This window comes from Ichthyophthirius multifiliis, assembly GCF_000220395.1.
Source record: "Ichthyophthirius multifiliis unplaced genomic scaffold scaff_1120509251404, whole genome shotgun sequence".
NCBI lineage: Eukaryota > Ciliophora > Oligohymenophorea > Hymenostomatida > Ichthyophthirius > Ichthyophthirius multifiliis.
In genome coordinates, this window is record NW_004085906.1 from 37815 (window position 1) to 51234 (window position 13420).

The 13420-nt window shown below is 15.1% G+C and overlaps 2 protein-coding genes across 2 annotated transcripts, besides 24 other annotated features; both read right to left on the minus strand. All coding sequences in view use genetic code 6, as the record gives it.

The window, feature by feature from the left end:
• The first annotated feature begins 434 nt into the window (after nt 1–434).
• Nucleotides 435–475: a microsatellite.
• Nucleotides 476–558: 83 nt separating this feature from the next.
• Nucleotides 559–606: a microsatellite.
• Nucleotides 607–735: 129 nt separating this feature from the next.
• Nucleotides 736–786: a microsatellite.
• A 414-nt stretch (nt 787–1200) lies between these two features.
• Nucleotides 1201–1238: a microsatellite.
• A 5-nt stretch (nt 1239–1243) lies between these two features.
• Nucleotides 1244–1308: a microsatellite.
• A 20-nt stretch (nt 1309–1328) lies between these two features.
• Nucleotides 1329–2920, minus strand: IMG5_197350 (hypothetical protein; the record flags this gene model as incomplete). The annotated part of the gene is made up of 2 exons (XM_004024185.1): nt 2005–2920; nt 1329–1947 (listed from the first exon to the last, which is right to left on the minus strand). The coding sequence occupies exons 1-2, from the start codon at nt 2910–2912 to the stop codon at nt 1329–1331; spliced, it is 1527 nt and encodes a 508-aa protein (XP_004024234.1). The 5' UTR covers nt 2913–2920.
• Nucleotides 2921–3095: 175 nt separating this feature from the next.
• Nucleotides 3096–3160: a microsatellite.
• Nucleotides 3101–3159: a microsatellite.
• A 410-nt stretch (nt 3161–3570) lies between the features above and the next one.
• Nucleotides 3571–3601: a microsatellite.
• A 1138-nt stretch (nt 3602–4739) lies between these two features.
• Nucleotides 4740–4783: a microsatellite.
• A 1525-nt stretch (nt 4784–6308) lies between these two features.
• Nucleotides 6309–6410: a microsatellite.
• A 527-nt stretch (nt 6411–6937) lies between these two features.
• Nucleotides 6938–6980: a microsatellite.
• Nucleotides 6981–7066: 86 nt separating this feature from the next.
• Nucleotides 7067–7104: a microsatellite.
• Nucleotides 7105–7121: 17 nt separating this feature from the next.
• Nucleotides 7122–7190: a microsatellite.
• A 132-nt stretch (nt 7191–7322) lies between these two features.
• Nucleotides 7323–7902, minus strand: IMG5_197360 (small gtp-binding protein, putative; the record flags this gene model as incomplete). The annotated part of the gene is made up of 1 exon (XM_004024186.1): nt 7323–7902. One exon carries the CDS (start codon nt 7900–7902, stop codon nt 7324–7326), a length of 579 nt encoding a protein of 192 aa, XP_004024235.1. The 3' UTR covers nt 7323.
• A 1-nt stretch (nt 7903) lies between these two features.
• Nucleotides 7904–7933: a microsatellite.
• A 128-nt stretch (nt 7934–8061) lies between these two features.
• Nucleotides 8062–8162: a microsatellite.
• Nucleotides 8163–9259: 1097 nt separating this feature from the next.
• Nucleotides 9260–9329: a microsatellite.
• Nucleotides 9330–9838: 509 nt separating this feature from the next.
• Nucleotides 9839–9897: a microsatellite.
• A 130-nt stretch (nt 9898–10027) lies between these two features.
• Nucleotides 10028–10074: a microsatellite.
• An 83-nt stretch (nt 10075–10157) lies between these two features.
• Nucleotides 10158–10204: a microsatellite.
• Nucleotides 10170–10208: a microsatellite.
• A 543-nt stretch (nt 10209–10751) lies between these two features.
• Nucleotides 10752–10783: a microsatellite.
• Nucleotides 10752–10793: a microsatellite.
• A 330-nt stretch (nt 10794–11123) lies between these two features.
• Nucleotides 11124–11171: a microsatellite.
• A 27-nt stretch (nt 11172–11198) lies between these two features.
• Nucleotides 11199–11247: a microsatellite.
• The last annotated feature ends 2173 nt before the right edge of the window (nt 11248–13420 follow it).

A 13420-nucleotide genomic window follows, 5' to 3' on the forward strand; every position in this document is an offset into this window, starting at 1 on the left:
TAATGATTCTTCAGCATCTGAAACTTCTTTATTACGGAATAAAAATTCTTATAAGCATTCTAGTCTTATTTATTCCATTAATCTTAATGTTTTATTTGTTCTTAACCAAGGGATTATACCATTTTTAGAGCTCTTGGACTATTTAATCTGCTTGCAAAAAACAATTTATTTTGGAAAATATTAGTGTTACAAAGAAAATTATTTATATAATTTTTTATTCATAATTTTTTTTTTGCTTATTATTTTTTTTTAATTTTAAAATGATTTTTTTTAACTTCATAAGTAAAAAAAAATGTTATTTTTTTTTCTTTAAAAAAATGAAATTTAAAAAACGATATTTTTTTAAAAAACGGAATATTAATAATTTCAATTATCTTTAATATTTATCAAATAATTTTTAAGGTTTAATAAATAATTAAAATTTGTTTACTTAAATAATTTAATTATATAAAAACATAATCTTAGATTATAAAAATTATTATTATTATTAAATACTCTTAGATTATGTAGGTTTAAAATATTTATATTTAAGCATTGATTATAATAATTATTATATATAATATTTTTTAATTTATAAAAAAATATTTTAAATATATATTAAAAAAAATATATAATATTAACATAGTGTATTTCTTTTTAATTTTAAATGATGAATTAAAAAAAAATTTATTGTAAAAATATATATTTATATTAAAATATTTAATTATTTTACCTTTCTTGTAATATAAAAAATAATTTTAATTTTAATTGTATATGATATTTTTATTTTTATTTTTATATATATTTCAAATAAATTTAGTAAAAGTGTAAATATCTTATTTTAGTTATTAATTTCTCATAATTTTAATTTCCTAAAATTAAATAAAAATTTTTAAACGAATAAAAATAATAGAATATAATGAAGTTAATATGAATATATTATATATTTTATAAAGAAAAAATAATTTTATATATATATTTTAAAAAAAAATAAAAAATAATAAACAATAAGTATATATTATTTTTCGTGATTATATAATAAAAAAAAAATTGTATCTAACATATAAAATAAATTTAATTATATTATATTTAATTTTAAAATATAAAATTATATTTAAATAAAAATATATAGTATATATTATATTTATAAGTAAAATAAATTTTATATAAATAAAAATAAAAAAAGAAAAAACAATATAAAAAAATAGTATTATAATTAATAAAGAAATATTATAAATAAAAGAAATAATATATAAATATGAAAATATAATATTATATATATTATATATATATATATAAATTTTTTTATATTTATATATATATATATATTTCCATATATATTTTTAATCTCAAAAACGTTTTTATTCACATATATGATTGTATTTTTCTGCATGATCTTTATTATTTTTCATTGTTCTACAATTTATTCCCCAATAGCAGTTAGGTTTTTTATATTGCTATTTTTGTTTTATATTTTCTAAGTATCTAAATATGATTTAATTCCATAATAGTGGAAAACATTCTGTACATAAAGCTGTTTCTGGATAAATTTTTATTTCTTTTTTATCTCCAACGTAATTTGATATTTTATTTGATATTTAATATGAAAATGACTATTTTTATATGAATTATATTTAGAAAATTTCTTTTGTTGAATATTTATTTTATTTTATATGTTCTTATAATATATTATATTCAACTAAATTTCCTTTAAAAACATCATCCATTATATTTTCAGGAATATTTGCATCTTTTAATTAAAATAAATTAATATTTTTTCCAACACAAGAACCTAAGTATAAACCACAAAATGGTTTTTTGCACAAATAACATTTTTAATTTTCTAAATCATCTCTTTAAGGAAATATTCTATCACAAGAATAGCAATATTAATGTTATTGATCTTTTCCGCATTAAAATCCATTATTATTCATTTTAAAACATTCTATACAATCTTTTGGATTGACCCTTTGTTTTTTGTTTTGTTTTCATAAAATATAATTTTTATATATATATTTATATTACTATTACAAGATTTAATTATCTTCACTTAAATATGAATAATTTGAAAATGTTTCATCTTCGTTTTGATTTTAATTATAGTTATTTGTTTAGATTTTATTATTAACTTTATTTAAGGAAACAATTTTTTTAATTTAATTAATTGTTAAAGTTTCTATATTAATTTTATTTTTAGTATTCAATTCTTAATATTCATGATTTGGTCGTTTTTTTTGTGGATTTTATTCCAAATAGTTTTTTATTTATTAATTAATGATTATATTTTTTTTTAAAAATGTCATTTGATTTTTACATTAAGGGCATTAGTCCTCTTTTATTATTAATTCAGAAATACATCCTCCGCAAAAATTGTGCAGACAAGGATTCACAGTTATGCATTAAAAAAGTATATTTTAACAAATTCCACATTTTAGTTTTTCTATATCTTATATTTCGTTATATTTTTATAATTTTTCGTTCTATATTTGTTTTTTTATTTTTATTAAATTTTATATTATATTTACTTAATTATTGTCATCATTTTATTCATTTTTCATAAATATAAATCCTAAGCATTATTTCTAACCTACTTTATTTTTATGTAAAAGATATAAAACTTCTCCACTTTTTAGATCTTGGTATATATTTCCTTTTCCAATTTATTTATCATTAACAAATGTACCATTTGTAGATAAATCTTCTATGTTTAGCTTCTTTTGTAATGTATATATTAATTTACAGTGTACTAATGAAATTTTTTAAAAACCTTTTATTTATATTTAGCATGAATCAGATCTTCCTATAGTTATTTCAGGACCTGATAAATAATAATCCTCACAGAGAGATTAGTTTAATGAAATTAATTTGCCCCATGGTTTATATTATATTGAATTTTCGTTTATTTCTTCGAGTTCAATTGTATCACAAGACATATTTTTTTTTTTTTTTATTTATAAATATATTATTATTTGGTTATTTTTTAATTTTATTTATTTTTATTTATTTGTAATTAATTATTTTCTGAATAATTTTGATAGAAAATTTTCAAAAGGCGGTTTTTTAGTTATTATTTATTTTTATTAATCTTCATTAATTATTATTAAAATAAAATATTTTTATATATTTATTAATATTAATTATTATAATACTGTATTAATTTATATTACTTTAATTATTTATTTTTTTTTAAAAAAAATAAAAATAATAATAATTGGAAATTTCAATTATAAAAATTATTTTTAACAAAAAAATAAAACAAATAAATAAATATAACTATATTTATAATTAATATTGAACTATTTCAAACAACAAACGCATAAAAAAATATACATATTATATATAGAAATAATTAAATACAAAATATTTCAGAAATCAAACAAGGAAAAACAAATAAAATAAACTTCATGAAATAAATTCAAAAGCACAACTCAGAAGAAAGTGTGCCGAACTTTGCATTTTCATTAACGTGTTCTAAGGACTTAAGCTAAGTAAGTTATGAAATAAATTAAGAAAGTCATAGTTAGGCTTATAATGTTTTACAAATAAATAAGCATAAATAAGAATCTTAAGTAAAAAAAAAAAAAATGATTTTAAAAATAAAAAATAATAAAAATAAAAAATAGAAAGAACCAACACAAAAAGTCTCATAGTTTAGAAAAAAAGACTATTTAAAAACTGGAGAAATAATTCCTTTTAAAAAGAAAGAAACTTAAACAGAATAAATAATAAAGAGATAAAGATTTTCTTTAATTACATTATTGAATTCAAATTCCTATCCGTAATATACCTAGTAAAATTATAAAAGATTCTTAGAGAAGGTAAGAAATTATTCGTTTGAAACCTAAAGAAGAGTTTCTAAAAAATAAATTTAAAAAGTAGAACAAAATATTAAGACAGAAAATATATAATCTTAATATTTACACAGATAACCTTCTAAGAATAAAATAAAATATGAAATATAATAAAAAAAACATATTATAGAATCTCATTGTTCTTCAATATAAAAGTAAAAAAGTTAACAAAAAATAAAATACTAATAATAGTAAGATCTAATCCCAGATAATCCCATTTTTATTGATTTCGAAAAAATTCGAGTGCTTTTAAATGATAAAACAGATTTATTTTCATAAAAAAAAATCACAAAAAATATAAATTTGACAAAATCTTCATTATAAAAAATTCTTGATTTTGGTTTTGAACTTATTTCATTTAAACTTTATAAATTTATATAAACTAAAGGGTTATTGAGTAATTTTTCATTTTCTTTTTTATTCCTTAGTATTCTCTTTAATATTTTTATTATTTAGTTTTACCTTTTTAAAACTTTAAAATGTTACCAAAATACATTTCCTTTGTTTATCTTTTAATCTTTTTTATATTTTTTTTCTCTTATTGAAGTTATTTTTGGACTCTCGATATAATATTATGATAAATATACTAACTAAATACTTCCATAGACTATAAAAAATTACCCAAATATACTAAAATTAGCTGATATATTGCCAACAATTATCATTTTGTTGGAAACTTTAAACCCAATTATATATTTTTAGATACCTAATTTTTATTTGGTGATTTTAAGGATATTTGTTTTGTTAAAAACTATTAAAATAAATTAAAATATAAAAAGTCTTAAACTTCATTTTTTCAAAAGATTTAAATTTTATTAATATGATGTTTTTAAAGTAATTATATATTCTATTTTAATAATTTTGTTTTTTACAAATTTTTAGCTATATCTTTAAAATTAAGTAATTATTTATATATATATATATAATATTTATATATATATATATATATATATCAATATATTTATTTTCTCATATTAGTGTACTTTATATTAATTTACTGAAAATATATTATTATGTATTACTTGCATATTTGGTAATAATTCCTACTTTCTTCAAGAATAAATAGAAAAAGATTACTTAATTTTCTTACAAATCTAAAGTTCAACATTAGGACTAATTTATATGTATATATTTTGGACTTTTTTTAATATTAAAAAGAGAAAATATAAAGAAAAAAGCTTAAAAATCTAACATTAAATTGATTTAATGGAACATTCTCTTAAATATAATATAAAAAATACCATTTTAGATTAGAATTTAAATTATATTGCAAATTTGCCTATTACAAATATATTCTCGAACACATAAAGTTAATAAGAGACATTAGTTTTTCTTCCAAACTAAGAAAAATAGGTTTTAGATAATTTCATAGAATCTATTTTTTTCGAAAAAATACCTTTTTTGAGCAATTTCAAGAAATCGTTATCATCTAAACTATTTTCAATTATTTAAGAAATCACTTTTTAGCCTAATAAATATGTCATTTCTGAAAATACATTAGATGATTAAGCTTTATATTTAATTTTATAGGGGGAAGCGCATATAATATAATAAAAAATGACCTCTTCTTCACAATTTATTATTGATAAATTAAACAAATATGATTATTTTGGAGAGCTTAGTTTCATTACAGGAGAAAAAAGGAAAGCTAGTGTACTTTCTAAAGGTATTTTGACAGTATTAAAGATTAAGAGAGTAGAATTTGTAGAATTAATAAAAGTTAATTTACTAGATTATGAATTATATTGTATGTTAAAAGATGAGATATAATTACAAAGCAATCTAAAGAAAATAAATGTGAAATGCTATATATGTAAATAAGAAAATCACCTAGGGTAAAATTGCTAAGAATGTCATATATAAAAAAGAAAGTATTTTTAAATATAAAAAGATGTTTCTATGTAAGAAAAAGGGTGCTTGGAAAAAATTAAAAGAAAATAAAGAAAAAAATACAAAGCTTTATAAAATATTAAAAATAATTAAATAGCTTTAAGTTAAATATTAGAAAATACTTAAATTTATTAATATTTATTTTCAGAAGAAAATTATATATTTCCTTTTTCAGATTAAGAACTTATAGATAGAAAAATTTATTATGATAAATTTATGCTTTCTCAAGAGTTTTCAGATAAAGCGCATACAATTTAAAAAAATTCTTCACTTTTAGTAAATAATTAATAATAAATAAATTAATCAACGATCAAAAGAAATTCTTCTCGTCCATAAAATTAGAAAGAGTCTTTATGCTCTTTATGTTTTGAAGATTTAATTTCGGATATAGCTGTTTTAAACAATTTGAATTAAATAGTAAGTAGTGAAGCTTTCGTTTCTTAAACATCTTTAACTAATAAAAAAGCAATAATAAAATCTAAAACAAAAGAAGAAAAAAATAGTGTTAATTCTATGACATCAAATGTGCTTAATAATAGCATGAAAAGTAAATAAAGTTAAATTTCAGAAAAAATTATTTCTGATCCTTAATAAAAATAATATATATAATAATAATAATAATAATAATAATAATAATAATAATAATAATAATAATAATATAAATAATTATAATAATAAAATAATTAATAACAGTAAGCTTTAATTCCTTTATTATAATAATAACCATCTTTATAGTAATAAATCTAAAAAGAAATAGTAAAAAAATTAACATAGCTCAAAATAATTATAATACTTAATCTTTGTAAAAATCGTAAATTTACCAAAATTAAGATATTTAAATAATGTAATTTTAAAATGAAGAATTAAATGAGAAAGCTAATAATTATCTTGTTTATTATCCCAAATAATAATATAGAAAATGTAATAAAAATTATAAATGATAAGGTAAAGAAAAATTAAATAGATATGTTAAATAGAATAAACAGTAATAAATAAAAAATAGTTTAAAAGTATTTTAAAATCCCTAACTATAATCAGACTCTAAAAAATTATAATATTTAATAGAAGGAATATTAGGAAAAATAAAATTTTAAACTAATTGATTAATTCAATAATAATATTTTAAATAATATTGAATAAAATGATAAAAGTTTTTTTTAATGAAAAAAAATATTAATTTATTTTTAAAATTTATTTATAAATATAAAATTAACATAATTATTAATATTTTTTATATTATTAAATTTTTACATTAATAATTTACTTAAATAAATTTCATGTACATAATAAATTTTAATTAATATTTAAAATTTTATGAAATTATTTAAAATATATTTATTAAATCAATATAAAAATATAAAAAAAATATATAAAAAATTTATAATTATATTTGTATATGTAATATTTATAAATATATAATATATATATATATATATATATATATATATATATATATATATATATATATATTATCAATCTTTCATTTTCTATTTTAAAATAAAATTAATGAAAATAATAAAAAAATTTAAAAAATGTTTTATATATTAAATATTAATTAATTTCTAACAAAAAACAATATTTATTATTTTTATTTTTATTTTTCTCAATTTAAGAATTTCGAAATCCATTAGAATCCATCTGCATAACCAATTTTTTTAGCCACGGAACACATAAATAATTCCACTTATCTTCCATCCAATTCTGTTACTTTTTCAATTCCGAATTATGTTTTATTTGCTAAACCAAAGTTTAATCTTAATTCTTCTTCTCCTGCAGCTCCAGTTATATCAATTTTGTTTGCTAAAATAACAATAGGAACTTTTGCTAATTCAGGAGTATTTAAAATTTTATTAAATTCTATTCTTGATTCTGAAAATCTTACATGATCAGAACTATCTACTAAATATACTATAGCATCAATTGATGAATAATAGTTCTTCCATGTTTTTCTTACAGCTTCATGACCACCTAAATCAAATGCTTTGAATCTTACATTTCCTAAAACTAATTCTTCAGTATGGGCTTATGGAGTTGGATCATGTTAAATCATTCTTCCGTCTTTTAATCTTCTTAATAATGTAGTTTTGCCAGCATTATCTAAACCTAAGAATAATATTTTTCCATTTTTTTTATATAGACCTAAATAGCCCAACATGTCTTTGAAAAAATTAAATAAGAACATTTTTTTATTTTTATATATTTTTTTTTTATATTTAATTTCGAAAAAAATTTATTTTTATATTTTATTTTTAAATGAAAAAAATTAAATTTAATAATTTTTTCTACATATATATTTTGTTATTTTGTTTTATTTTATTTTTTAAAATATAGAAGAAAAGAAATATATATATATATGTTATATATCTATATATAAATATATATATATATATATATATCATTAATATTTTTTTAATATATATATATATATATATATATATATATTTTTGTAATATAAAATTATTAATTTAAAATATAATGCATTTTTCTATTTCACACGTGTATTTTTAAATTTTTGAAATAGGTTTTTTTTACATCTAAATAATTTAAGATTTAAATTAATTGATATTAATAAACATATAAAATATAAATTTATATAAATATTTTAATCTTAAATTTTATAGTTTATATTTAGTAAATATATAAAATATTAAATTACATATAGAATCAAATAAAGAAATATATAATATATATTAAAGTATAATTATATAAAATTATATATGTAAATAAATATCTATTTTTTTTTTTTTTTAATTAAAACTATATTTATATTTTTTTTTTCTGTATTATCTATATTTATTTCTAAATTCATAAGCTCTTTATTTTAATAATTTTTTATATCAGATTATATTTAATTATTTTTTTATTTACAAATTATTTAATTATATTATTCTTTTAATAAAATAGCAATAACTCGAAATTTATTATTTTATTTTAAAAATCTGTAATTTAAAAAAATAAAATAAAAAAAAAATGTTTATATTACAATCCATAAAAAAAATTCATATGATTTCTTTTTAATTTTATTAATTATATATATATATATATATATATTTTAAATCTATAAATTTATGTTTTTATAATAATTTTAATATTTTATTAAATTAATATTTAAATAACAAATTGAAGTTTAATGTTAATATTAAAAAAAAAAAAACTTTTTATTTGATAAACAATAAAAAAATCCATAAATTGTTTTTAAAGTGAATTGAAATCATATTATATTTATTATTTTAAGTATTATATTTATCATTTTTTCTTTAATTTTTTTAAATTATATTAAATAAAAAGAATATAATTTATTTTTTCCCGTATTTTTTTATTTTTTATGTTTGATATGTTTTTTTTAAAAAATAATGTAAAATAAAAATTGCAAATATTAATATTAAAAAGTACATCAAAATATATATTATTTCTTATATTCTAAAATTTGTTTATATTTAACATAATTTCATTTTATTATTATTAAATTTTATTATGATTTTATTGTATATATAAATTTAAAAATAATAAATTAATTAAAATAGGAAAAAAATAGACATTATTAAATAAGTATTTATTACTAAATATAATAATATAGTATTTAATATAAATATATTAAAAAAGTGTTTATGAAACGATTAAATCTAATATTTTTTTCATATATTAAGAAAAAAAAAAATTAATATTTTATTTTCTATATTTGAAAATAAATCTTTATATTAATAAAAAAAAAATATTTAGAAGAAAATAATTAAAAATAAAATATGAGTAATTCGAAAATGTAATAATAAAGAAAAAAAAAAATCATCTTATTTAGTTTTTAATTTATAATAAAAAAAAACTTAATTTCATTATTATATATATTTATTATATTATTTTTTATTTTGTTAATGATAAATATTAAATTTTATTAAAAAAAATTTTTACAAACTATAAATAAATAATTACAACAAAAATTTTATAGTTATTATTTTTTTTATTATTAAAAAGAAAACGAAAAAGTTATTCAAGAAAATTTATTTTTATTTACAAATTTTTTATTAATTAAAAGTTTTTTATTTTAAGAAATTCAAAAACATTATTATTAAATTATTTCATGTCTACAATTTTAAGGTTTTTACATGTCAAAAAAGTATTTATTTTTTATTTTATTAGTTTAATTGTTTTTCTTTTTGATTATTTTATATTGTTTCTTTATGTATTCTTTTTTTTCTTTTATAAATTATTCTTCAGAAAAATCAAATAATTCAGTAGGTAAGTAAAACATATTAATTTTTTAATTCATCAAAGGGATAATTGGACTTTCAGGATTTGGGTATTCAAAAATCATTTTTTTTTATATTTTTTTTTATTAAGAATTTTTTTTTAATTATTTATTATTTAGATTAGTTATTATGATTATTTATTTTTTTAATAAATTAAAATTTATTTATTGGATTTTAACAATATTTTTTTTTTTTTTTCAAAATTTTTAATTTTTAAAATTAATTTAATTTTAAAAATTTATTTTTGTACGAAATAAAAATGTAAAAAAAAAATACTTATTAAAAGCTTTTTTAGAAGAATTTTTATTTTATTTTTGAATGTTTCTTTTCTAAATAAAAAATTAAATGTTGAATTATAAAAATAATATATAGCCGATTGCCTTTTTAAAATTATTTACTAACTGATTATTCATAATTTAAATTTTATATATGTTTAACTAGCAAGATATAAAATTAAATATTTTTAAAATTTAATTTTGAAAAATTAAAAATTAAAAAATATAAAAAAGTAAAAAAAAAATATAGAAGATAATAAATAATTCAAAAATTATAATAAAACCATAAAAATATTATAAAATATTCCATCTTTAAAATGATTCTTATTATAAGTATTTTTATTACTTATGTAAACGTGTTTCTAATTATAATAATTTAGTATACAATTAAATTTATTTTTAAATTTATATTGGGATTTAATTAATATTATTTGAAAATAGAAAAACCGGGTAAAATTCAAAACTTATTTTTTTATTTATAAATAAAAAATATATGATTTAATATATATCATAAAAAAAAAATAAAAAATAAAAATAAAAAAAATAAAAAATAACTCTTCATTTTTTCAGAGTTTTTTAAATAATATTATAAAGTTTATTATAATAACATAAATTATTGTTTATTTAAATTCTAATATTTTATATCGAAAATTCATGACTAAATCAATTTATATATATTTAGATTCAAAAATTGCTTTTTTTATATAAAAATAATTATATAAAGTCAAAGTTTCTTAATATAAATTCATTTTAATGTAATATATTATATAATAAAAAAATAATATGAAATTTTATAAATACATTAAGATATAATAATAGAGCTATAATTTAAATTATTATTAAAGATAAGATAATAATATAATTTATTTAAATTGCTTCAATTTTATTTATTTTTTAAAGTTATATTTATATTTTAGTTATTTTTAATTTTAAAATAAATTTAAATTTTGTATTTTATTAATTTTTAAAAATATTTAAAATTTTTCACAAATTTTAAATATTTTTAAATTATATAGGACCAAAATAAAAAACAAAAAAAGCAAAAAAAAGGAACAAAATATATATTCTACTATTATAAATAAATTGTTCTTAATATTTATATATTTTATTTCTTAAAAGAAAATTTTCTTTTTTTGCTATATCTTTATTATATTATTCTAAAAAGAATTAAAAAACATAAATTTTTATCGATATATAAATATAATATTAGAACAAAAAAATTTTATAAATTCATTCCAAATTATTTTTTATAAAAAAAATAATAATTTTCATTTATTTTTATCAATTATAATACTTTCAGTATTAATACTATTTAAATTTTCTAAAATTTAATTATTATTAAAATCGCCACTAAAGCTTTCTAGTTTTGAACTAGATTATAAGCTCGTATTATTAGAAGTGTTAATATTTTTCTATTATGGCGGCTTATTTTTTTTCAAAGTTGTTGTACTCTAATCTATAATAGGTATTTTTTTGAAATCAAAGCCTTCATATCTATTTAAGAAAACCATAATATCAGCGAATTTTTTTTTAATATCCTATAATTTTCGATCATAGAAAGTTTCAAAAAAAGTTCCGTCTTAAAATTCAAAAGCAAGAATATAATGAGTGGTATCAGTATCAGTTTTAACATGTCCCTTTTTGATAATTTTTAGTTATTTAATTTAATCTAATTTATTTATCTTTAATTTTTTTTTGCCAAATAAAGGCTTTTTTTCTTCAATCAAAATGTTATAATTCTTATTCAAAACTAACGTGTATATTTCTGAAAAAATGAAAAAAAAACTACCGAAAACCATAATGCTTAAACATAAAAAATAATTCCATAAAATGCCTATTTAGCCAATTAATAAATGTCTATTTATTACCAAAATTTATAATAAATAATAACCAAAACATATTGAAAATGTACCCAAAAACCAAGCTGCTTTTGGATATTTTTTATATTTTAAAGATGTTTCTTTTTCTAATCTACTTTTGTTTTTTGTTAAATATATATCTAAATAATAAGGTTTATCTTTTTCTGGTTTTTGTTGTTTTTTTTATTTACTAAAAAACCTAAAGCCGCTCCTCGTGTAAATCTCATATTTTTTATATTATTTTTATCTTATTTTTTTTTTTAAAAAAAAAAAACAATTAATTGGAATATATTTAAAAAAATTATATTAACTTAATTTCTTGTTTTAATTAATATTCTTAATAAAAAAAAAACAAATTCTTTCTTTAAAAAATTAAATTACTTTATTATTAAATTAAAACAAAAACATATATTTATATTAATTATAATCATCTTATAATATATGGGTAAATATTACTTTAATATTATTTAATTTAATTAATTATATAATTCTATTCTATTGCCAAATAAATAAAGCTTAAGATAATAACAAGTATTCCTCCAATACCAAATAAACTCCTTGATAATTCTTAATAAAAAGAAACTTCAGGAATATAAGGTAAAAACATACTGTCTCCAATTTCAAAAGCCTTTATTACTGGATCTCTAATATCAAAAACTTTAAGAAGTACATTTTTTTCTGAATTATTTAAATGATGAAGATGTTTATTTTAATTTTCTCCGAATTTAATATACTATATTCCATTTTGGAAGCATCCTCTTTCAATTGTTTATTTTAAAAAATCGACAACAAGGCAAATCTCTTTTACTTAAAATTAACCAATACATTCATTTTTAAGATTATTATATTAGTTTTAATATAAAATGCATTTTTTTTTACGTTAATTTTTTGATTTGCATATATTTAAATTTTACATTTCTTATAAAGGTAAAATTACATCTTTTTAAATTAATTAGATTGGAACTCCTTTTTAATTTTGGTGACATTTTGTTTGGACTTCAAATTTTGTTTCCTTTTTTGAATTATTCATTATGTTTATGCATAAGAAATCGTCTTTCGTATTTATTTATTTTTGAAAATGCTAAGTTTATATGGTAATTGTTTTTTCTTCTGAAATTTTATTTTAAGGATCCATTTAGTGGAAAATTGTGTTTGTGGATATTTTTAATTTGGTATTTTTTAATTCGTTTATTAAATTTTGTTTGTTAAATACCCATTCATTATTTTGGAATAAAATTTAATTATTTTTTTATATTTAGGGATCATTAATTGGGATTAAGAGTAGAATTAAAGATACAAATAAACAAAATGATGCAAATATA